Source organism: Phyllostomus hastatus, unplaced genomic scaffold (assembly GCF_019186645.2).
Source record: "Phyllostomus hastatus isolate PE091 unplaced genomic scaffold, TTU_PhHast_1.1 phas_scaffold_93, whole genome shotgun sequence".
NCBI classification, from domain to species: Eukaryota; Metazoa; Chordata; class Mammalia; order Chiroptera; family Phyllostomidae; genus Phyllostomus; species Phyllostomus hastatus.
In genome coordinates, this window is record NW_025334042.1 from 43,186,349 (window position 1) to 43,208,977 (window position 22,629).

Genomic DNA, 22,629 nt, shown 5'->3' on the forward strand with positions numbered 1-22,629 from the left:
CTCATATGTAAGTAAACATATGGAGATTTTTATTAAAACGCCTCATACCATGTGTGAAATTTAATGGAAATCTTGCTGAGAGATAGTTCAAGATCTGATATCCCCACACCCATCCCCAGTGGGACAGTTTCTTCTGTCTCTGAATCATTCCCTTTCCTATCACATTTTTATTGTTGTTAGAAGATTCCAGCTAAATTGGAGGCTTATTTGCTTTCCCCCTTTCGTGTGTAGTATAATGGAAAAATGCAAATGATAGCAGCAAATTTATGGGTATCGCTTGCTATTTACGTAGGGATGAAGCATTCAGTTGATCCACTTTTATATTTAGAAACTGTCTCAACTCTGGTAAAAAAATAAACCCACTAAAGTAATACAAATAAATACTCATTAACAAGTGAAAAGTTATTACTCAAAGCTGGATACAGCTTTACTAATACATTTACAACATTCTAATTAAAAGTAGTTTTTAATACGTGTTATGGATAGACCTGATGATTTTTTTCCCACATTCTTCAGAGAACAATATGCTGATGAAGCAATAAAGCCATTTCTCAAAATAGTGGCACTATTGTTTTCATAATATCCCTTTCCATAAAGTAAATTCTCTTCCCTTCCATTTTTACACCAGCATTTTATAGTACCTTAGGTTAAGAAAAATTGTTGAATAAAATAAAGAATGCTATTGAAGCACTCAGAATGAAGAGAACTGAAAACTTCTGGTCAAACTAGCAGCATAACTTGCTGGAAAGAAAATTTGATAGAAGGCAGCCAGGTCAGAGATTGAATCCTGGTTCTAATTCTAGCTTCTTGTGTTACCACTCGGGCAAATGACTTATTTGAGGCTGTCATCTAGCTCTGTGAGGCAGAGCTAATAACTGCCTCAAAATGTTGTTTTAAGGTTGGAGTGAGGGGAGGTTTATAAAATATTATATGAAGTGGGAGCTCATTGAATGTTGCTTTCTTTCCCCTTTTTACTTTTTGCCTGTGGCTATAGCTGATACAAGAAATAGACAGTTCATTACAGGGCACGGGATGATTTTTAAGTTTCAAAACAACACACAAATGGCACCTAGTCTCTTTAGCTCAATTTCATTCTTCATTTATAAAATGAGAATGAAAAATATAGTACTTCAGAACTTAATGTGAACGTTGAGAAATGGATAGAAAACATTTATCACAATAACTTGGTGCAGAGTAAATGGTCAATAAATAGCAGTTGCTTTTTACAAAATTAGCTTATTTTCTCAAATCACTACGGTATTAATGACGTTTTGAACAGATCAGTAGTCATATCTGTGTGTAACATCCAAGCAGTGTGTGTGTGCTGCTGCTGATGTCATTGTAGCAACCAGAATCAGAGGGAAATACTGGAGCAGTAGTAATAGGGGTATATGCGCTCTTCTGTGTTAGGCCTTCATATGAAGTCTGTCGTAATGTTGACCATATGATTAGTGCCAAAGTATTTCATGTTAGTTGGTTATTGAATATTAGTAACAAGGGTTTTTCTTCAGCTAGTTGTTAAATGGACATTCAGATTTGAACATTTTTATTATTACTGTTATAATAGTCTAATGTTTTTATTAGTTTTCCAAGTTTATTCATACACAAAAACTCTTTATTTCTAAGTATTAGACCAAATGACAGAGAGAAATAAATGGTGACATTTCTACTGACAGTACTGGTAAGAGGTATTGAAAAGTGATCATTCTAGAAGACCCTGCAGTAGACAATATGTAATGATTCAGACCATTTAAAGCAAATTCTTCGTCTTTTTATGTTTTAAGCACAGTCATTGGTACACAATGTCACAATGTATTGCTTAAAAACTGAATCTCAGTGGTCTTTTAGGTAAAGCCTTAAATAATGATAATAATCACCCCCATCTTGGTTATAACTTAGATGGAGAGACATGAATTAAATTAAATTGAAGTTGAAGCATGCATACTTCAAGATACTTTGTTAAATCTAAACAGACAAATAAGTAAACAAAACTTTAAGTAAGCAAGTATAGCCTGTGACATTTTCTCAGAGTACAAGTTATTTTAAGGACATACAAAGAGCCACTAGTTGTGTGTTAGCCAGGTTGCGTAGGTGGTGTTCTGACATTGAGTCATGACGATACATTCATCAATTTGAAAATTGATATCAGGTATAATCAAAAGGAAAGAAAAGGGAGTCTAAGTTTTTTCCATCTATCTATCTGGATCTTTGGACCTTCTACCACAGATTTAACTTGCTGATTTAGCTTATTAGAGCCTCATTTCTTCTTAAAGTGATTTTTATACATTCTGCTTACTGTCCTTTAAAAATTTCTGTTTAACGTTTTTGGTGGGCTTAACTTAGATCTTAAACTTTTTATTTTTATTTTTGTAATTGCCAAGAAATATTCTGTACAAGTTAAAAGGAAAATTATAGTAACTATGACTTATAAAAGGTGTTTTCATAAGGAAACTGATGCTCTATTTCATATCTTTTGGAAACTATTGTGACAGTGTTAATATACACTTCCAGCAGAATTAAATAGATAATTTAGTAGATTTCACTGAATTTGTGAGTCCTTAAATTTAATGTGATAGAGAGAAACTTTGTCTCCTTGGCTTTTAAGTTGTTTGAACAGTTAATAAAAATTAAACAACCTAATCTTTCAATAAGAGTTGATGGTTCTAAATTGTATGGTCCATAGATGTATAAGTTGGATGTGTTTTAACAGTGTAAAGTAAAACAAACAAACATCTGTAATTGTTTCTTTTGCAAAATATGTACTGTAATTGCTATATTTAAATATTTGAGACTTTTGGTCAAGATGGACGCGTAGGTAGATATACTTTGCCTCCTAATACAACCAAAAGAAGGACAACACATTTAAAAACAAAAAAATAACCCGAACTGCCAGGAAATAGAACTGTATGGAACTTTGACAACCAAGGAGTTAAAGAAGAAACATTCATCCAGACTGGTAGGAGGGGTGGAGATGGGCAGCTGGGCAGAGAGGACTCATGGCAAGGCAGCAGCTGGCAGAGGGGGCGGTCTCACATTTGCATGCAGAAACACCAGGAGGAATAACTGCGCAACCCAGGGTACCAGTGCTGGGAAATAAAGCCTCAAAACCTCTGACTGAAAAATCCTGTGGGGGTTGTGGCAGCAGGATAAACTCCCAGTCTCAGGATAGTTTGTTGGAGAGACCCATAGGGTCCTAGAACATACACAAACCCCCCCACCCAGGAATCAGCACCAGAAGGGCCCAATTTGTTTGTGAGTAGTGGGGGAAGTGACTGAAAGCTGGCTGAGAGCCAAGCAAGTGGTATTGTTCCCTCTTGAACCCCTCCCCCATATACAGCGCCACAGTGCAGCAACATGGGGTGCCCCACACTGGTGAATACCTAAGGCTATGCCCCTTACTATGTAACAGGTCCACTGAGACCAAAAAAAATGTCCAAATGAAAGAACAAATCAAAGATCCAAAAATAGAACTAAGCAGTGAAGAGAGCCAACCTATCAGATGCAGAGTTCAAAACACTGGTAATCCGGATGCTCACAGAATTGGTTGAGTATGGTTACAAAGTAGAGGAAGAAGTGAAGGCTATGCAAAGTGAAATAAAGGAAAATGCTCAGGGAACCAACAGTGATGGGAAGGATACTGGGACTCAAATCAATGATTTGGACCAGGAAGAAATAAACATTCAATCAGAACAGAATGAAGAAGCAAGAATGCAAAAAAATGAGGAGAGGCTTAGGAACCTCCAGGACACCTTAAATGTTCCAACATCTGAATCATAAGGGGTGCCAGAAGGAGAAGAAGAAGAGCAAGAAATGGAAAACTTATTTGAAAAAGTAATGAAGGAGAACTTCCCCAATCTGGCAAAGGAAATAGACTTCCAGGAAGTCCAGAAAGCTCAGAGTCCCAAAGAAATTGGACCCAAGGAAGCACACAACAAGGCACATCATAATTACATTACCCAAGATTAAAGAGAAGGAGAGAATCTTAGAAGCAGCAAGAGAAGAGGAGACAGTTACCTACAAAGAAGTTCCCATAAGAGTATCAGCTAATTTCTCAAAAGAAACTTTGAAGGTCAGAAAGGGCTGGAAAGAAGTATTCCAAGTCATGAAAGGCAAGAACCTACATCTGAGATTACTCTATGCAGCAAAGCTATCATTTAGAATGGAAGGGCAGATAAAGTGCTTCCCAGATAAGGTCAAGTTAAAGGAGTTCATCATCACCAAGCCCTCATTATATGAAATGTTAAAGGAACTTATCTAAGAAAAAGAAGATAAAAAATATGAACAGTAAAATGATAACAAACTCACAGCTATTAACAACTGAACTGAAAACAAAAATAAAGCAAACAACTAGAACAGGAACAGAACCATAGAAATGGAGATCACATGGAGGGCTACCGGCAGGGAAGAGTGGGGGAGAATGAGGGAAATGCTACAGGAAATAAGAAGCATAAATGGTAGGTACAAAATAGGCAGGCAGAGGTTAAGAATAGTATGGGAAATGGAGAAGCCAAAGAACTTATGTGTACAACCCATGGACATGAACAAGGTGGGGGAATTCTGGTGGGAGGTGTGGTACAGAGCAGTGGGGAATAAAGGGGAGAAAAAAATGGGAGAACTGTAATAGCATAATCAATAAGATATATTACAAAATAAATATTTGAAAACCTGTATATTGCTACATGAACATTGTGACAAGTGAAACTATGATCACCAAATGACAAAAGTTTCTACATTTAAAATTCACTTTAGCAGATCAACATTTTCTATTCCCTTTTCTAATGCTCTCTTACTCTGACAGATCTCTATTTAAAAAACACAGCACAAACCATGCATTTATTTGACTGTCATGAAGAATTATACATGAAAAAGATGAGATGCTGTGGTTATCACTTTTTATTAAAACCAGCCGCTATGGTTTTAAAATGCTAACCAGATCAAAATCATTACAAACCCTAGGGGTTTAAATCTGAATGAACCAGCTTGTTTTGAAAAAGAACTTTTTTTTTTTTAACTTTGGGAAAGAGTTGCACATATATCTATCTTATTTGATCGTTCACTAGCCCTGTGAGCTATGAAGACCGGAAATTATAATTACCTCCATTTTACTGATGAGAAAACTGAGATGGACATTTAATTGACTTGTGTAGGCTAGTCTGTGCCAGAAATAGAGTTAGAATTCCAGCCTTTCAAATATGAATGCCTGTGTCTTAACCATTAGCTCTAGATTCATAATGTTATTCCAGTCCTCTATGCTGGTTAGACTTCTAGAATGTGATAGTGATGTGCTCTATCTGGATTCTGTAGCTTATGAGATCCAATTATAAATAATTTAGGAGTTTTGTAAACTGCGGTTAAACCAGTAATATCTTGAAATGGGCCATGGTGGGAATATTATTACCATGGCAATTAGTAAGCACTATAAATCAGGGTTTCATTTTTTTCCCTTAAGAAATGCTTTATCTGTATACCACTGTATCAAAGTATAAATTGAAGAAGGGAAACAAACAGCAATAAAAATAGAATAGTTTAATTTAATACAAATGTAATACAATTTTTATAGCTATAATATAATTTTATAAATATAGTACTTATCTAGGGTACAGGTCAATGTTTCTTTGTGCCTTAATTTGGAAATTTGCTTCTAAGCTATAAATTAGGAAAGCTTGAGTGTTCATAGATCCTAACATTTTTTAGATCTATGTCAAGTTCCAGCACTTGCAAAAATTATGGCAGTTGGCATGGCTTTTCCCTTTTCGGAACTTCTAGAAGGTTTCAAATAGAGCCACATTCGTTGAGACTTATATTCTGTGTTTCATATGGATTAATTTGTCACTTTAAGAATACAGTAGATGCTTTGAAGAGTGAGACATGGACTTTCCTTTTTTCTTGCTTTGAATACATTTTTAACGAACACATATTATATCCATGCTGCTACTCCTTTTTATTTTTTTATCCTCACCCAAAGATGTATTTATTGATTTTAGAGAGAGAGAAAGGGGAAGGAAAGGAGGGAGAGAGAGAGAATCAAAGACAGAGACATTGATTGGTTGCTTCAAATCCACAACCCAATCATGTCATGTGCCCTGCCTGCGAATCGAACCCATAACCTTTTTGTGAATGGGATGATGCTCCAACCAGCTCAGCCACCCTGGTCAGGTCACTGCTGCTGTTCTTATTGCCCGAGAAACATCCCTTATCATACAAAAGTCTATGCCCTTATGGAACTTATGGTCTAGTGAAGAGTCAGTAATTAATTCAAACAAATGAAAAATATAACTGGTAGATGCTTTGAAAAATTGTTCATAGTGTTGAGAGTGTCTGATAGTGGGTTTTTATTTATTCACGGAAGTCAGTGAAAGCTTCCCTGAGAGCACTGTGATTGAACACATCTGAAGAATGAGAATTAATTTGAAATTACTAGGCTTTGACTATCATTTCTTAATATAGACTTTTTTATGCCTTCCCAATCTGAATTAAGTTCCCTAATTATATACCCTCTATGTCATTCTGAATTTTCTGTTTTAAAGGTAACAACAATTTTTAATTTTACATTTATTCACATGTCTGTTTTTTTCCACTAGACTCTTGGCCCAAAGCTGGGGCTGTCTATTTTCTTTACCTTGCTAGTACCTGACACATAATAGTCATTTTACCAGTGTCTTATAAGGAAGCTAGGATATGTCCTCCTTACCTCTGATTTATTGAGAAGACATAGTAATATAATATACAGGGTGGGACAAAAGTAGGTTTACAGTTGTTTGTAGGGAAAATAATATAATAATTAATAAATAATAATAAGAGAATAAACTTTGTGTTTTGTATACTTACAACTATAAACCTACTCCCCCCCTTACTCTATATATGAAAGTCAGAAAAATAAGACAATACACAAAATGTTTAGTTTTGTGCCATAGAACCTAGGGAACACCAAGTATCCAGGAGTGAACTAAAATAAATCAGAGTAAGCAGTATGGTCTAGGAGGATTAAAGAAAAGATCATTTAATTTGGCAACAAGGAAGTTTTACTTATCTTGTTTGAAGGGAATTTGTTCAGTTTGTGAAACAGATTAAAAATCATTTCTGAATTTAAATATCTGGTGTTAATTTTTAAAATTGTTTTTTATGAAAGGTAAAAAGAATGTTTAAATGAACACATCTTGTAAATAAGATGTATCCAAGTATGTATGTATGTATAAGATATTAACCAAAGTGCTTTGGAGGAAGGAAGGGGAGAGGGAGGAAGAAAAGAAAAATAGCTGCAGGAAAAAAGACTGGAAGGAAATTGACAGGACTGTTAAATGATTATCTTTAAATGACAGGACTTAGGGTGATATTTTTCCCTTTTGTACTTTATGTATTTTATATTAATATTTTTGAAGTTTTTTAATGGAATTAATTTGTTAGTTTAAAATGAAACAATAAACAGTATAATTTCATGAAACTGACAATTGATTATTAGTTTAAGCCTATATACTTAGGGGATTCAGTGCTAAATTTTAGATTTTTTTAACTTGCCTAAATTTTCTAACAACTTTAGTATATTAATGTTAAATGTCAGTTGGATCTTTGTTTATATATCCATTTGTACTTTTTGTGCCTGAGCTCTTTGAGGATAGAGGTATTTGTCCTTGTATTTCTAGCACCATCCTGGCAGTGACAGATATTTGTTGAATGAGTAACTGTGAAACTGAGGTGTCTTGACCCTTTTATTGCCTTCAATCTTTGTACCTTTCATTTTTTAGAACATATGATTGAAAGCCACGATGAATGGTCATATTTCTAATCATCCCAGTGGTTTTGGAATGTATGCATCTCAAATGAAGTAAGTTGGAAGGTTTATATTTAATTTGTTGGTTTTTAAAAATTTGGTTATTTTATTTTATATTTTTAATGAAAATATTAGTTTTAGTTCTTTTGTAGTACGTTCCTCGTTAATACATAATATCTTTATAATGCTAATATGTCTTAACATAAGTTTGTTGTTTCTGGTAAGAAAAAAATGATTAAGTAATACCAACTCCAGTGATAGTAATTTAATAGAAGATGTTCTGTCCTGGTATTTGAAGTTTTATTGCTTTCTTATAGTTGAGTGTATACTCTGCTTCAAAGCTTTGAGTTTTCTCTGGAGCATTCTGTTAATGTTCTTTATAAAATTTTGGTATTTGAGGAGAGTTAAGTGTCATCTAGTCCATTCTACAAAAATACTAACCATTGTGTAAAACACAAAAAGATCAGGCACACAAACAAAACTAACCCTGTGGTTCCAGGTAGAACTTGAAATCACCACCCTGACTTAAGTGGCCATTGCCTTACACATTGTGATTAATATTGTTATTTTAGGCCTTTGTGGTATATAGTTTGCTCTTCATTTTTCAAAACTAGGTAACTCACATTGTAAAGAATTATGTTTCCCTTTTTCTTTTTACAAAGATTATTGCAAATGTCTTTAGTGTTGGTCAGTAAGAAACAATCCCATATGGGGCAGGGAGGGGTATGTCAGGTGCCATCTTTCCTTGTCCATCAGTTATGCAAGCCAGAAAGTTTGGTTTGATTTTTTCCTTTTTCTTACAACAAATGTCCATTTAATTAGGAGTTTATAACAGTTTCTTCTATTAAAGAACTCTTGTTCCTATCCCTTTCTTCTATTCCTTCTACTCTAGCCCTATTTATGGCCATTATCTCCTGCCTGAATTTTTACAGCATCTTTCTATCTGGTCACCTTGCCATTAGTTCCTGGAATGTCTTCTTTAAAACAAGTTCTGGATCATGTCACTTCCTTGTATAAACGTATTTGCTATACCTAGAGCATAAAAATTTAAATGACTAAGCCCTCTATTTGCCTTCTCTACTTCTCAAGTCCTTCTGATCTGACCGGGCACATCACATGACGTGCATTTTCCCGCAAACATCACGCTTGTTCCCGGGCCAGGGCCAGGTGCCGTTTCCTCACCTACCTCTCCACTTGTGTGAAGAACTTCTTTCCTTTTTTTAGACTCTTCTTAAATGTCAACTTGACTGCAAATTCTTGGGCATCCTGATAAAAAGTTAGCCCTTCTTTGATCCTGCATGTTACAGCTATTAGTTTTATCCAGATACCACATTCCGTTGTAACTGTTTTCATTGTTTTATTAATAGTACTCTGTTCCCCTAACCCCCATGCCACATATTCTTCTGGCTTAGGGCTTAATAAAGGTTTACTGAAAAAATGAACACTAAGTAAACATTTAGATAATATATTTACTTCATATAATGTATTAGGAACGGGAGGCTTGAAATAAGGTAAAGCTGATCAAATTTGGTGATCAAGTGTTATGTTGGTTAACTGCATTTAAATATTTGTGAAAAGAGTGAATATTTCATTCTAGCTTGGGTTGCAGGAAGCATTGTATAACCGGATCGCTGCTCTGAACTTGGTTTAGTATGGCCAACTTCAACTCTTCTGAGGCACTTTCAACCTTGGTGAATCTTCTTGGCCACAGCTCTCACTTGGCATCTGAGAGGAGGCTGTGGTTCACACCAGCCTGAGGCCTCATTTGGGTGGCATGGTTTATGTTCTGTGTCCTGACTCCTCACCAGAACACAAGCTATCTTGTTTTGTCAATTCTAGTTAGCGTCAATTCAGTATGTTTGTTCACAGCACATGATGATTGTGCTTGGAATTGTGCATGATGATTGTGCATGATTGAAACTTTTATTTGCAGTTTTGAATTATTTTTAACTTACTTTAGACTTTAACCCAACACAATGACTGTTTTTATTACAGTGGTTACGGCTCATCGTCCACCTTTTCCCAGATGGACCGAGAACAAAGTTCAAAAACAAGTGCAAAGGCCCTTTATGGTATGTTTAATTTTTTTGATACAAGTATAATTCTATTTCTAATCACTTTTTATTTTTACAAATAAAATTTTCAATTTCATAGTTTGAGCCCATGCTTTCTTTTGTATTCTTTGGAATGAAGTAGTGATAAATAAGAATTATTTTAAAAAGAGTTTTTACAAAAACTACTGAAGCTGTGATCTCTGCTTGCTGGTGTATTAGAACTACAGATGATGCATTTCAGTGTTTTCTAAGGAGGCTTTTGCATGGTCCCAATGCTTTAGGTGCATTTCCCCACCTAATTACTTATGATAGGCTTGTTGATCCTTGTGACTGATCCAGTTGATTGTAGGATGGCAGTTGATGGAACTTCTTCCATCTAGTTCTTGAACTTTTGGGGTAGTTTTATAGTATGCCCAGTAGCATTTATATGATTTCATTCTGCACAGCAATGCAAGTGGCTTTCTCCCCAATTCTTCTGTAACCTCCATGGTTCTCTCTAGATGGCCTCACATTATAAATAATGTGTTTTAAACTTTGATTATAAAAGTTATTACTAAAAACAAGCTGGGGACCACATACATTTAGGAAGGCATTTGCTTTTACTGGACTTCTATGGCTTTTTAATACTGTACCACAGTAAAGAATCACAATGTGATTGTGGTTAAGAGCAAAGACTCTGGAGCAAGACTTTCTGGGTTCAAATTCATTTCTACCGTTTATTAGCTGAGTGATCTTGGGCAAGTTATTTTGCTTGTCTCTATCTCATTTTTGCTTATCTGTATAATGGAGCTGCCTCATTTTGTTCATATGAGAATTAAATGAGTTACTACATGTAAAATGCTTAGAATGGTGCCTGACTGGTAGGAAACATTTTATATTTGCTATTATTATTATTAATTCATGTTATTATTATTATTGTTATCTGGGAACCAACAGCATTTTCTAAATTTGGATTTTTTTTAACATTACCTAGATCTACAATGCCTTGACTATGGTAAGAGTGAAAACTTCTAAGGTTTTTTAAAAGTCTTTTTCTGCCTATATGTTCAGTGACTACACTTCAGGACTCAAATTATACATTGAGAAAATTGATTTTGTGCCATACACGGAGACATTTTCTTCTGGCCTTGTCAGTCCGGTTTGTGTGGCCTTCAGTTTTGTCAAGTACTATATTGTGACATTCTTACTGTGGCCCAGTAGTTGAGAATTGTAGATCTAGAGAATGTATTCAGCAAATAACTTACTTTGTGGTTAATTGTGCTTAAAGCAGGGCCAGTGATATATGATCCCTGACTTGAAGGCACTTGTAGTCTAGAGAATGACTTTAAGAAACTGTGATTTTTTAAAAAAGGTAAAAATAAATAATTTCTTCAGCCTCTCATTTCTAGAGAAATATTTAATTGAGTCTGTGCACTTGGCCTTGATCATCATAGCATCCACTTCCATGTCCCTTCATTCATTTCAAAGATGAATAAGAGAGGGTCATCGCTTGTACACCATTTTGGTGAGGAGGTAGACTAGCAAATGTATTGTCCTAATAAAGAGCTAAATAAGCTTGGATGGGACTGTGTGTAAGGTGCACCGGGGAGGAGGGGGTGGTCAGGTAGAAGAGCTGAGCTTTGCGGTGAACTCTGAAAGTTAAGTACTGTTCGCCGGGTATTGGAGGGTGGGGGGTATGGGGAGGGCCAGGGCCGGAGGGTGCTGTAAAAAGCAGCGTACGCTCTTTTAAAACTTGACTCTAAATTCTATAGCAGTGGGCGATCTTTGCCATGTGTACTTCAGGATTCAATAAGCTGTAGCACAGTGGCTAATGTATAATTTATGCTCAATAAATACTTGTGGAATGAATATAATGAATTAGTGAACTACAAATAGTTTGGTGTTACCTGGAGCATACAGGGTGGTGCATTAGGAAATAAGATTGGAAAAACAAGCATGGCCCATATTAGGAAGAATCATACTAATGAATTGGACATTGATTACAGGGAATGATTAGCCATTGATGTGTTTTAATCAGAGGAGTAGTAATAGGTCACATTCATCTTGGGTCTCTTTAGTAACGGCATTAAGGGTAATTTGGTGCATATGGGTAGGAATAGGTGAATCAGACATCTGTGTAAGAGCCCTAAGACGTTTTTTAAACAGAAAGAGTATTAATCTTCTCACAAATAACTCAGGCCCAAAGGTTTGTTTTCAGGGAGATAAGAAAGGAATAAGGGGTAAAAGAGTAGGACTTGTCTGCAAATTTTAATGTCATTAGCAGCAACTTCATAAAATCATAGATTCGAGGATTAAAAATCTTTAGCTTTTAGGGCAGTAAACCTTTATTTTCCCCCTTTTACATATAAAGCAAGCAACCTTTATTAAGGTGAGGTGATTTCTCAAAGTCACATAACTTTAAAAATCTTGGTTGTAAGAAATGACAGTTAATTTTATGTCACATGATAAAAATGAACAGTGTATAGGTAAAACAGAGGCTATAAAGAGAGGCAAAATCAAGAAGCATTTATAAGGAATAAAGAGGACTCCGCAATGTATTGGGCTTACAGGTAAGAGGGTTTTAAGTTCCTGGAAGTTGCAGATAATGTTTCTGTCCCTTTGTATGTAATACCTGCCACTCCCTCCCAACACACTCACATGCCTTTTGTGTGTGTTACACAAACACACACACACATGCCTTTTTTTCCAACAGACTCTCAGTCAGTGCCTGTGGAATGAATGGATAGAAAGGTGATGGCAATAGTGAAATGTATGCGTGTTTAGAACAAACCTTTGCAATAAACAACTTCTACCTGAAAGTTTAACTGCATTTAGTTAACATTGGGAGTGTTTAGCTTTCTAGCCTTTGTAGTTTGAACTTTCTTTTTATAACTAGAAAGTTTGTGAAGGAGAAATTTGTAATGTAGTTTATTTTATCATATTGTATACATTTTCTGTAAAATTTCTCCTTTCACAGGTATTAAACTAGTTGGATAGATCTTTCAAGAATTAACTGCCTTCATGGGTGGTACATTAACTTCTTTGGAACGTGAGTTTTACAATAATGGCCTCTGTGTTTTACACCCTGACTGCAGGCTAGATACTGTAGTGAGAGTTTCATGCACCTTGCTCCTTTCATGAGAGCCCTCTTCAGTCTGACACCGTCATGTCAGACACGTGATGAGAGAGGGCGCATGCTGTCGGAGGCCCAGTGATCTGTAGCTGAGACACGGTGCACTACCAAAGCCTGCCGTTTTGAGCAAATGATTTAACCTGTGGGCCCCAGTTTCCTCATCTGTAAAATAGAGAACAAAAATAATAATATTGTGATAAGATCGTATGAGAAAATACAAGTAATGAGTCTATCGTGGCAGTGGGAAGTATAGGAGTCACTTTTAGTCCTGCATCCTTGGCTTAGTGAAGGCCCTCAAATTTAGTATTTTAATACATCTAAATGAGCACAATGATACTTTGATAGGATCAAGAGGTAATCTTCATGGCATATTTCTAAGCTTATATTCTACAAATTATTTTTATAAACCTATACATGTTTAATGAATAACATAATTATGACAGTAAATTTGCTTTCTTTGGATGTGTTTTAATTTAATTTATTCAAGGAAAACAATTAAAATGTGCTGCAGTTTTAATAACCATATTTTGTCATTTCTTCAAAGATATTTCAAAGCCATCATGTGGGAGGCTCTGCATCACTAGAGTCTCTGACACCAGGGACGTTTTGCTTAAGAGGATAAATAATATTTTTTTCTTCTCCACTTACAATGGTAATATATCATTTAGCTACTGTTATCCCAGAATTTAAAAAAAAATATTGTGTATATATAATATATATTTTTCCAGCTAGGCTGTTTGTCAAAGTCTTTAAGCACTAAAACTTAAAAAATAATGTTGTAAGGGAAATACTTGTTGATTGTATTAAACATTCCTTCTCATCAGGGTGTAGACCCTGTAATCTCTTGTTAGTGACTCATAGGGTCCTGGGTGTGGGCACTAACTAGTGTACTGCATGTGCTCAAAGGCCACATTCCTTACCTTTACACCACATTCAGAATCTTCACTTTTGAATATGTGGGTCTGCCTCTTCCATCTGAATGGACCCCAGGCCTTTCAGTTTTCCCTATTGTTAACTTGCCTGCTTTAATCATTGCTTTTGATGTGCATGGGCTGAGACACTAGATAGAAACTCCTGTCAGTAAATAGATTCTGAATGAGGAATTCAGTCTCTCTTGTTAGAACCTATTCATTAATACGTGCAGCTTTTAATGTATAGACATTGTGACATATCTGTCTGTCATTCAGAGGACTTATTTAAGTACAGATCCTTGGCTGTGTTCCGAATAGATGAACTTCCTGCAAAAGTAACTTCCCTTTAAATTAGATATTGCTGAATTTGGAATATGAACATTTACCATAAATAATCAGCTGTTTAAAGTCTCACTCGTCATATCTCCAAAAAAACCTCAAGTTTCACAGAATTACCAATTAATAATACTTTGTTTTCATTATCAACATTCGCAGTAACTCTTGAGATTTGTGTTTGGGGGAGGCCAAGTAATAATGGATAACTATGATGTATACTCTCAAGTCTCACTTAGCCTTAAGTTTGAAATTTTTTGTGATGTTAACAAGTAGGAAACTATACTTGTGTTTTTCCTGCTTTTCTTTTTTCTTCTCAGGGAGCTACTGATTAGAATTAAGTGTAAGTAACCTGTAAACGGCAGTTTCTGTGATTGACTTGACTGTACATTTCCCTTTGTTTTTACACAGTGTTTAACTCACCTTTTTCAGAGTAAAATTTTGGAATATCCCACTTCTACTAATAGATATCTACTCTACAAAATTTTCTTTTTGTGCCCATCTTCCTCTCATTCTCCTGGTCTTGGTTTGGAGAGAGTCTGTTTAATTGTCAAAATTGAAAACCAAGCAATCTCTTACACATTTAAGTGGCACTGAACAGTTGAACTCATTTCTCTTTTCTCTCTCCTTATTTACAATACACATTTTACTTATTTTACATGGAAAAACACTTAGTTATATTTTTGAACAATAATTTTTTTGTTATTCTTAAGAAGTTAACAGCCCAGAATTATTATCAGGAAGTTGGGCAGCGGTGGAGTTACTGTTCAGCTTCAGTGTGCCAGAGCATGTGACTCAAAAGGATAGTTGGGCAATTTTCCCAACTTATCTGGAAATTTTGAAGCTTCTTTTTCTCCTCGTTGGATAAGTTTTTTTAACAATTTGTTGAACTAGCAAGTAAAATTCTTATATAATGTAATTTTGTAAAATTGACCTTGTTTGTTTTTAACAGCATTATCTTGGTTCGGACACTATTTGCCAAACTGTGGTTATTGTTGCCTAAATAATGAGAACTTGTCCTTACTACTCAGTAGTCCTTACGGATTCCCATTAAACACCTCTCCTCTCTGGATATGGTACACCAAGATAGTGGGAAAGGAATTCTCCTTCACTGGCGGTTCAAAGTTTTTCTAATGTAAAATAATCGGAACCTTAGTCCTTTGTCTTATTTAAAGAAATACTTAGCAGCTGCTTTTACATTAATTTTTCCCTTCCTAATTGCCAAATCCTTACTTATTAAACAATTCTTTGTTTTTTTTCCAGAGACAAATACTTAAAATAAAAATTTTCTGAATATTTGCTGTTTCAAATCTTGCTATAGTTATGCAGGCAAAAGGGAATTAAGTAGAAATACTGAGACTTGCATATTGTTATAGTTACATTGTACTAACTGAAAAGTTAAATGAAGCCTAATTTTTTATTAAGACTATTTTTTAGAGCAGTTTTAGGTTCATGGGAAACTTGAGGTAGCGGTACAGAGATTTCCCATATACCCCCCATGCGTGTAAATAGCCTCCTCCACTTCTAACCTCCCCCACCAGAGTGGTACATTGTTATAATTGATGAACCTATATTCGTATATATCATAATCACCCAAAGCCCATTGACGACTAAAATAATGTTCCTTATCCGGAAGTTGAATATCAATTTTTGCTGGAGTATATCAACTCAGTAATGTTAAAATGATATGTAAAGCATTTTCATCCTTGTTTGCTGAACTCACCTAATTTCATATCTTTAGGTTTGTATATTCTGTCTGGTCCATTGGATAGAATCTGTTAGGAAAAATAGTGAAACACAACCAGTGGTACTATGCAGTCAATTAAAGTTTGTTCCTGCTTCGAATTGATTCAGAGCGAGAGACAGAGACTGAAACTTGCTCTTTTATTGGGAGTTGAGCAGCTTGTAACACAGGAAACCCAAAACTCTGCTGCCAGATTCCTTCAGTTATTTAATGCACTACTTCATTATGATTCACACTATTAATTTGGAAAGAAAACTTTTCAATTTAAAGACATAAAATATAGCGGATGAATTGGCATTTGCACAGATTCTGAAGCGGTGATTTTCAACCTTGGCTGCACATGAAAATTGCCTGGGGGCTTTTATAAATGCTGGTACCTGGACTGCACCCCAGACCAGTTACCTTAGAACAACTGGATGGTGGGGGTATTTTTCAAAGTTTATTTTAATATGAAGCCAGGGTTGAGAATCTTTGTTTGAGAAAGTGATTTATGTCATTAGAAGGTTTATCTTGAGTATCGTTGAGACTTTATTTAGGATTTTCACACTGTTTTAAGACTTTTGGTGAGATAATGCAGCTCAGGAGCATAATTAATATTTACAGCTATACTTGAGAGTATATATGATTCTCATAAAAAAAGAAATGTACTATAGTTGCCTTTTAAAAGCCTTCTTTCAAAATTTCCTATTAAAATGTTAATATTAATCTTCATTTATTCATTGACTTAAATCACTGGAGCTATATAACTATAACTATGTTTAGTTATAAACCCATTGTACAGCATTCTACACTTTAGGACATTTTTCTCATAAGACGTACTTTTTATTTATTGTATAACATCAGAGAGAAAGCAACTTTTGAATTCCTAAAATGGATTCTTAATTTGGAATATTGGAAATGGCACCATATTTTCTTTCTTATTTTTGTTTAAGATTTAATTTATTTATTTTTAGAGAGGGAAGGGAGGAAGAAAGAGAGAGAGAGAGAGAAACATCAATGTGCGGTTACTGGGGGCCCAGCCTGCAACCCAGGCATGTGCCCTGACTGGGAATTGAACCTGCGATGCTTTGGTTCACAGCCTGCGCTCAATCCACTGAGCTACGCCAGCCAGAGGTAGCACCATATTTTCTAGGCAATCAGAATACTCAGTTAACATCATTCTATTTACAATAGATAGTGCTTTCTAGTTCTGTAAATGATGTTTCTGTGTGATTGAGAAACTGTGTGTTAGGAAATTTGGGGTAGCAAATTCTTACTGCTTCATAATGAGATTATTTGATTACAAAAAATAGTATTTTTGACCTTCAACTGTTTGCCTATCACTTATCCGAGAGACTAAGTCACGCATTTGAACATCCTAGGGCTTCCATAGCATAACTGGATACCATGGCAACTATTGCCATCTCTTTTGCTGTCCTCAGGTCTCACCAAAGGAAATAGAACTACCTTCATGTTCTGAGTCCGCCATAGAGGGTTGTTGTAGAAGACGAGCCAAGTGATTGTGAAATAGTGATTATTTGTAAAAGTACTTTTCTTAGATATGTCCTTACATTACATATTGTATTTCAAAAGTTATAATGGTTTCCCCAACAATTGTTATCTACTTGTTAATGTCTCACATTGACTAACCCTTAACTAAAGATAATTAAAAAATCATACTTGTTCACTTTTTAAAATATGTAGAATGCAGTCATGTAAGTGAAGGTTTATGTTTTGTCATATTGGAACAGAACATTTAAGGTGAAACCAGATCATTCTTTTGATCACATTATCTTGGTAGGAACAGATGGATCATACTTCTTCAGGTCATCATCCAAACAAAAAAAGAAAGGTAGCAAAAACTGCACTTTGTCGTGTGTGTGTTTTTATTAAGTAACTTTAATGCTGCAAAAACAAAAATAGAATATATTGGAATAATACTAGAGTGATGTAATATAAGGCATATGGATATGTTCATCTCAGTTTTAAGATGAATGTAAATGAAAAGATAATTACTTTTATAAGCATTATTAAACAAAAATTTATTGACATTCTTAAGTAATTCTATGAGTTACCATTCTGAGTCTGTATACATACTTATGTTTGTATTTGATTTGCTTTCCATTTTGGCAGAACTTCCAACTTCTGTTATAGGAAGGGCTAAATGTTTCTATATTAACTGAAAGAAGCATAATTATATTTCAAAAATTGCTTATTAGGAAAGCTAAGGAGTGTGTGTGTTTGTATGGGGGTGTGTAAAGTGAATTTTAGTACTGGAGGGGTCTTGTGGTTTGACCTTGTTTAACCCTTTTATTTTACAATAAGGGTGCTGAGGCCCAGAGGTCTCCTACTTAGGGACAGTCCCAGGGCTAATATCACAAATCCTCTGGTTTCCACTTAGAGATTTTTGTTTTGTTTCATGATTTTTTATCATAACATTCTGCTTTAGAAGAAATAGGCAACTGTGAGTTTGCAAATAAGCAACTTGCTTGATTGGAAAGCAACCAGTGCAAAATATTGCCTCCGCATATTTTATATTTTATTTTGGTTTTGCAGCATTTTACAAAAGAAAATTAAGGGATTATTTTCACTTTTAAAATAGTTTGGTGCAGTTACCTTCTACCTAATTTCCTTATTTTTTCTAACAGCTTATATCTACAAGTCTGAGTTCACTTTTGTTTGTTCTGTAGATGTGTGAAAATTGTTAAAATTTAATGGCAGTCTATGACTGAATCACGTTTTGAGTCTCCTCTAACACTCTCCATAGTTTGGATATTGTGAAAGGAGATGTTTCTTGCAGTGCCTATTATTTTAATAGTCTAACTCATATAATACAGTGTCTGTGACAGTATTTATAATTCTGTTTTGTTCTCAGTATACTAAAAGATGAAATTTACAAACCAGTTTTTGTCCTTTTTCCAAATAGTAGATCCCTGATTAATAAAACTGTTATAAAATGCCTTTTTTTCCTTACAATCTTAATAATCTTGTTAACCTCTGAGATTGTGAAAATTTGTATTAGGTCAAATTTTCATGCATTTCATTTAAGCTTTCTGGTAACTTTTTCAATTAGTGTGAATAATGAGTGTTTTCAGAGATATGACACAATGGTGACTTGTCAACGACTGTATTTATATGTGAGATAGACTAGTTAATAGTTGGCCACAAGACACTGACATGTGAACTTCAGCCTGTTGATGGGTAAATAATGTCTTTGTAAACTTCTCTTTCAGAACAAAGGAAGCATTATGCACGTGACAGCATCAGCAGCGTATCAGATATTTCCCAATACCGTGTTGAAGTAAGATGCTTGGATGTTTGCTAAAATTTAGAAATGTATCTTAAAGGGCTCATCTACTACCAATAAAAATTGTGTTTTATTTCATTTCTATGATGTATTCTATATTGTTTCTTTTTTGTTTTATATTGCACATATGATTGAAATCATAGTGTTTTTGTCCTTTTCTGGCTGATTTATGTCATTTAGCATAATGCCCCAAGGTCCATATATGTTATCACAATGGCAGTATTTCATCTTTTTTTTTATGGTGAAGTAGTATTGGATTGTATACATACACATACACACATGCAAGCTCTCTGTACATGTAGATATGTTACATCTTTATCCATCCATCTTTCTAGAGACACAGGTTGTTTCCATATTTTTTGGCTATTGCAAATAAGACTTCAGTAAACACAGGGGTACATATATCTTTTTGAATTACTGTTTTCCTATCTTCAGGTAAATACCCAGAAGTAGAACGACTGGATCGTATGGTAGTTCTATTCTTAATTTTTTGAGGAACCTCCACACTGTTTTACATAGTGGCTACACCAATTTATAATCCCACTGACAGTGTATGAGGGGGGAAGTAATTTTTAAATTGCTCTAATTTTCACTTTTCTACCTATCTCAAGTTTGTGTAATTAAGTGGTTTTAGTAGAGTGAAAAGTTTGACAGTTGTTACAGACAAGAATTGCTGTTGCTACTCTCAATTATCTGTGTATAATTTTCAAGATGTCATGTGGAATACCTCCTATTGTACAGCATTCAAATAATGGCAGTGAATTATAATTGGGGGCTGATTTTAAGAGAATGTTATTTAAATTGTTTAGAATTTGTTTTTATGGCATGTTTAAATAAATAGTTTAACATCACTAAGTTTTAAACAGATTTAGCTATTTTATGATTCAAGGTATCATTTCCTATGTTCAACAATCCTGCTTGATTTTGTTATCGGAGTAAAATAACCATGAACTTCTGGAGTAATGTTCTTGTTTCTCACCTCTTTGCTAGTTGACTTAGATTAGGTTAACGTTGCTGTCTTAGAAAATGTGTACTGAGAGACTGTGTGTATGTTACAAATATTTTTCTTTTTGCCAATCATAAGCACTTGACTACCTTTGTTCTGGATCGGAAAGATGCTATGATAACCGTTGATGATGGAATAAGGAAGCTGAAATTGCTTGATGCCAAGGGCAAAGTGTGGACTCAAGATATGATTCTTCAAGTGGATGACAGAGCTGTGAGCCTGATTGATTTAGAATCAAAGGCAAGTTTGTAAAATGTGTACTATTTCACTTTTAAGGGAGGACCACAAATATTATGTTTACAGACTCTTTGCAGATGGGTGAAAGTTGGATCAAATAAAATATTTTTGTCAGTTATTTAAAAAAATAATTTTACACACCCCAATACATTTTTTTTAAAAACTGCATAGGAAACACACACACACACCATGCCAACCACACCAAATGTATTTGCAGACTGAAATTGCTGTGCAGGATGCTTATTTGTGACTCCTGTTGGGAATTGAGAAAAGACAAAACAGAAGTTCTTGCCATTAAATCTCCTTCACATTAGTGCGAAAGATGAGAAAACATACAGATAATTATAATAATTGTAAGAAAACAGAATTCTGAAAGTAGAAAGCTCTGGTACATATGATTGGGGGAAGGTGTCAGGAAGATAGTGATCTTGGAGATTTATTCTGTTTTTGTTTAAAAAAGGAGGCAGAATAGGAGATTTACATATGTATAAAGTACCAAAAACTTTGCTGAACTGTGCTGGTTTTAGAGAGAAACTGTAAAATGTATTTTTTTTTTGGCCAAATTCAAATTTTGCTGAACTGTGTTGATTTGGTTTTAGAGAGAAACTGTAAAATGTATTTTTTTTTGCCAAATTCAAATTCTCAATGAGGGGAGTGATGAGATCACTGGTTTTCTAAAGCCAATTCCAAATGCAGATATCACCATAATAGAATGAATTTGTGAAATACAAGAATAGACCTGAAATTTTATTGAAATTTTGTTAAATAGTATGATTATTAAAATTTGGGGGAGTCAGATTTTACAAGTTTGACATTATGGCCCCAGAATGGTAACTGCTCTAATCTCTTAGCTATAAGATGGCTTATTTAGTCACTCTGGTCACATGTGTGAAGTATTAAATGAAATGCTTGCTTTCAACTGGAACATTTGGTAATATCATTCAGCTTTTTGCATGCAGCAAAATATAATTCAGAAAAATGTTTTTTAGTTACATTTTATACAGTGAACTTAGGGCAAATCTTTAAAAAGCGTTTATCTTCAATATATGTATAGCAGTCATTTAAACTAGTTTTGTTTAATTTTTAAACAAATCTTAAAGCAGTATTACACAATTATCATTTCCAAGCTTTATCAGTGAGAATAAAATGTAATTTGGGAAACCTATTTTTCTTTAACATTCTCTTCTTTTGTTTATACTTATATTCTTTAAAAATTTTTTAATACTCACCTGAGATATGTTCTATTGATTTTTTGAGAGAGACAGAGACAGACAGACAGACAGACAGACAGAGAGAAAGAGACACATCAAATGGCTGCCTCCCACACAAGCCCCGACCTGGGATCAAACCTGCAACCCCTTGGTGCACAGGAAGATGCTCTAACCAACTGAGCCACCTGACCAAGGCTATACTTATATTCTTTAACTTGTATTTTTAGTCTGTAGCAAAAATTTACATTCGTATTTTATTTTATTTTATTTTATTTTATTTTTTTGAAGAGCAAAGATATAATTTCTTTTTATTTATTTTTAGAAAGAGAGGAAGCAAGGGAGAAAGGGAGGGAGAGAAACATCAATGTGTGGTTGCCTCTTGCATGCCCCCCACCAGGGACTTGGCCCACAACCCAGGCATGTGCTCTGACTGGGAATCAAACTGGCAACCCGTTAGCTCACAGGCCTGCGCTCAGTCCACTGAGCTACACCAGCCGGGGCCATTCTTATTTTAACTTATCCTATTAAACTTTGAAAAATTTTCCAGAGAATCTTCATAAAAGGTTTAAGACCACTCACAAGTTGTGTGAAGCCATTACTGTAAGGATAAGCACCTTAAATATATCATTAAGTTTGGAATTATAATTGTGAGCAGAATGTTCATTAGTTTTAAGGAGTAGTATAATTATTTAATCTGTTGGTATTTTATGTGCATGATTCTTTATAGGTTACAGAGTATTCACTTTCATACCATCAAATATTAATACCTTAATTTTGAACAGTTTGTTTATCATAGAGATCCTTCTGACCCTGTTGTTTTACATTTTTGGCTGGATTCTATCTGTATAGTGAATTTTTGCATTTGAGAGGTTCACTGAAATAGAAAATGTACAAATGACATAATATTCTTAGCCTGACATTTGTATGTATGTATGTATGTATGTATGTATGCATATTTGTACTTATG

The 22,629-nt window shown here is 34.7% G+C and overlaps 1 protein-coding gene across 4 annotated transcripts in view; it reads left to right on the plus strand.

The window, feature by feature from the left end:
- Window positions 1–22,629, plus strand: part of EPS8 (epidermal growth factor receptor pathway substrate 8) — a 162,143-nt gene that overhangs the window by 87,381 nt on the left and 52,133 nt on the right. For all 4 annotated transcript variants that reach the window (XM_045829797.1, XM_045829800.1, XM_045829798.1 and 1 more), the window contains exons 2-5: window positions 7,743–7,822; window positions 9,764–9,840; window positions 19,135–19,202; window positions 20,293–20,454. In XM_045829797.1, coding sequence (XP_045685753.1) covers window positions 7,764–7,822; window positions 9,764–9,840; window positions 19,135–19,202; window positions 20,293–20,454 — 366 coding nt within the window. In that variant the 5' untranslated portion in view covers window positions 7,743–7,763. The remainder of the gene's footprint in view (window positions 1–7,742; window positions 7,823–9,763; window positions 9,841–19,134; window positions 19,203–20,292; window positions 20,455–22,629) is intronic.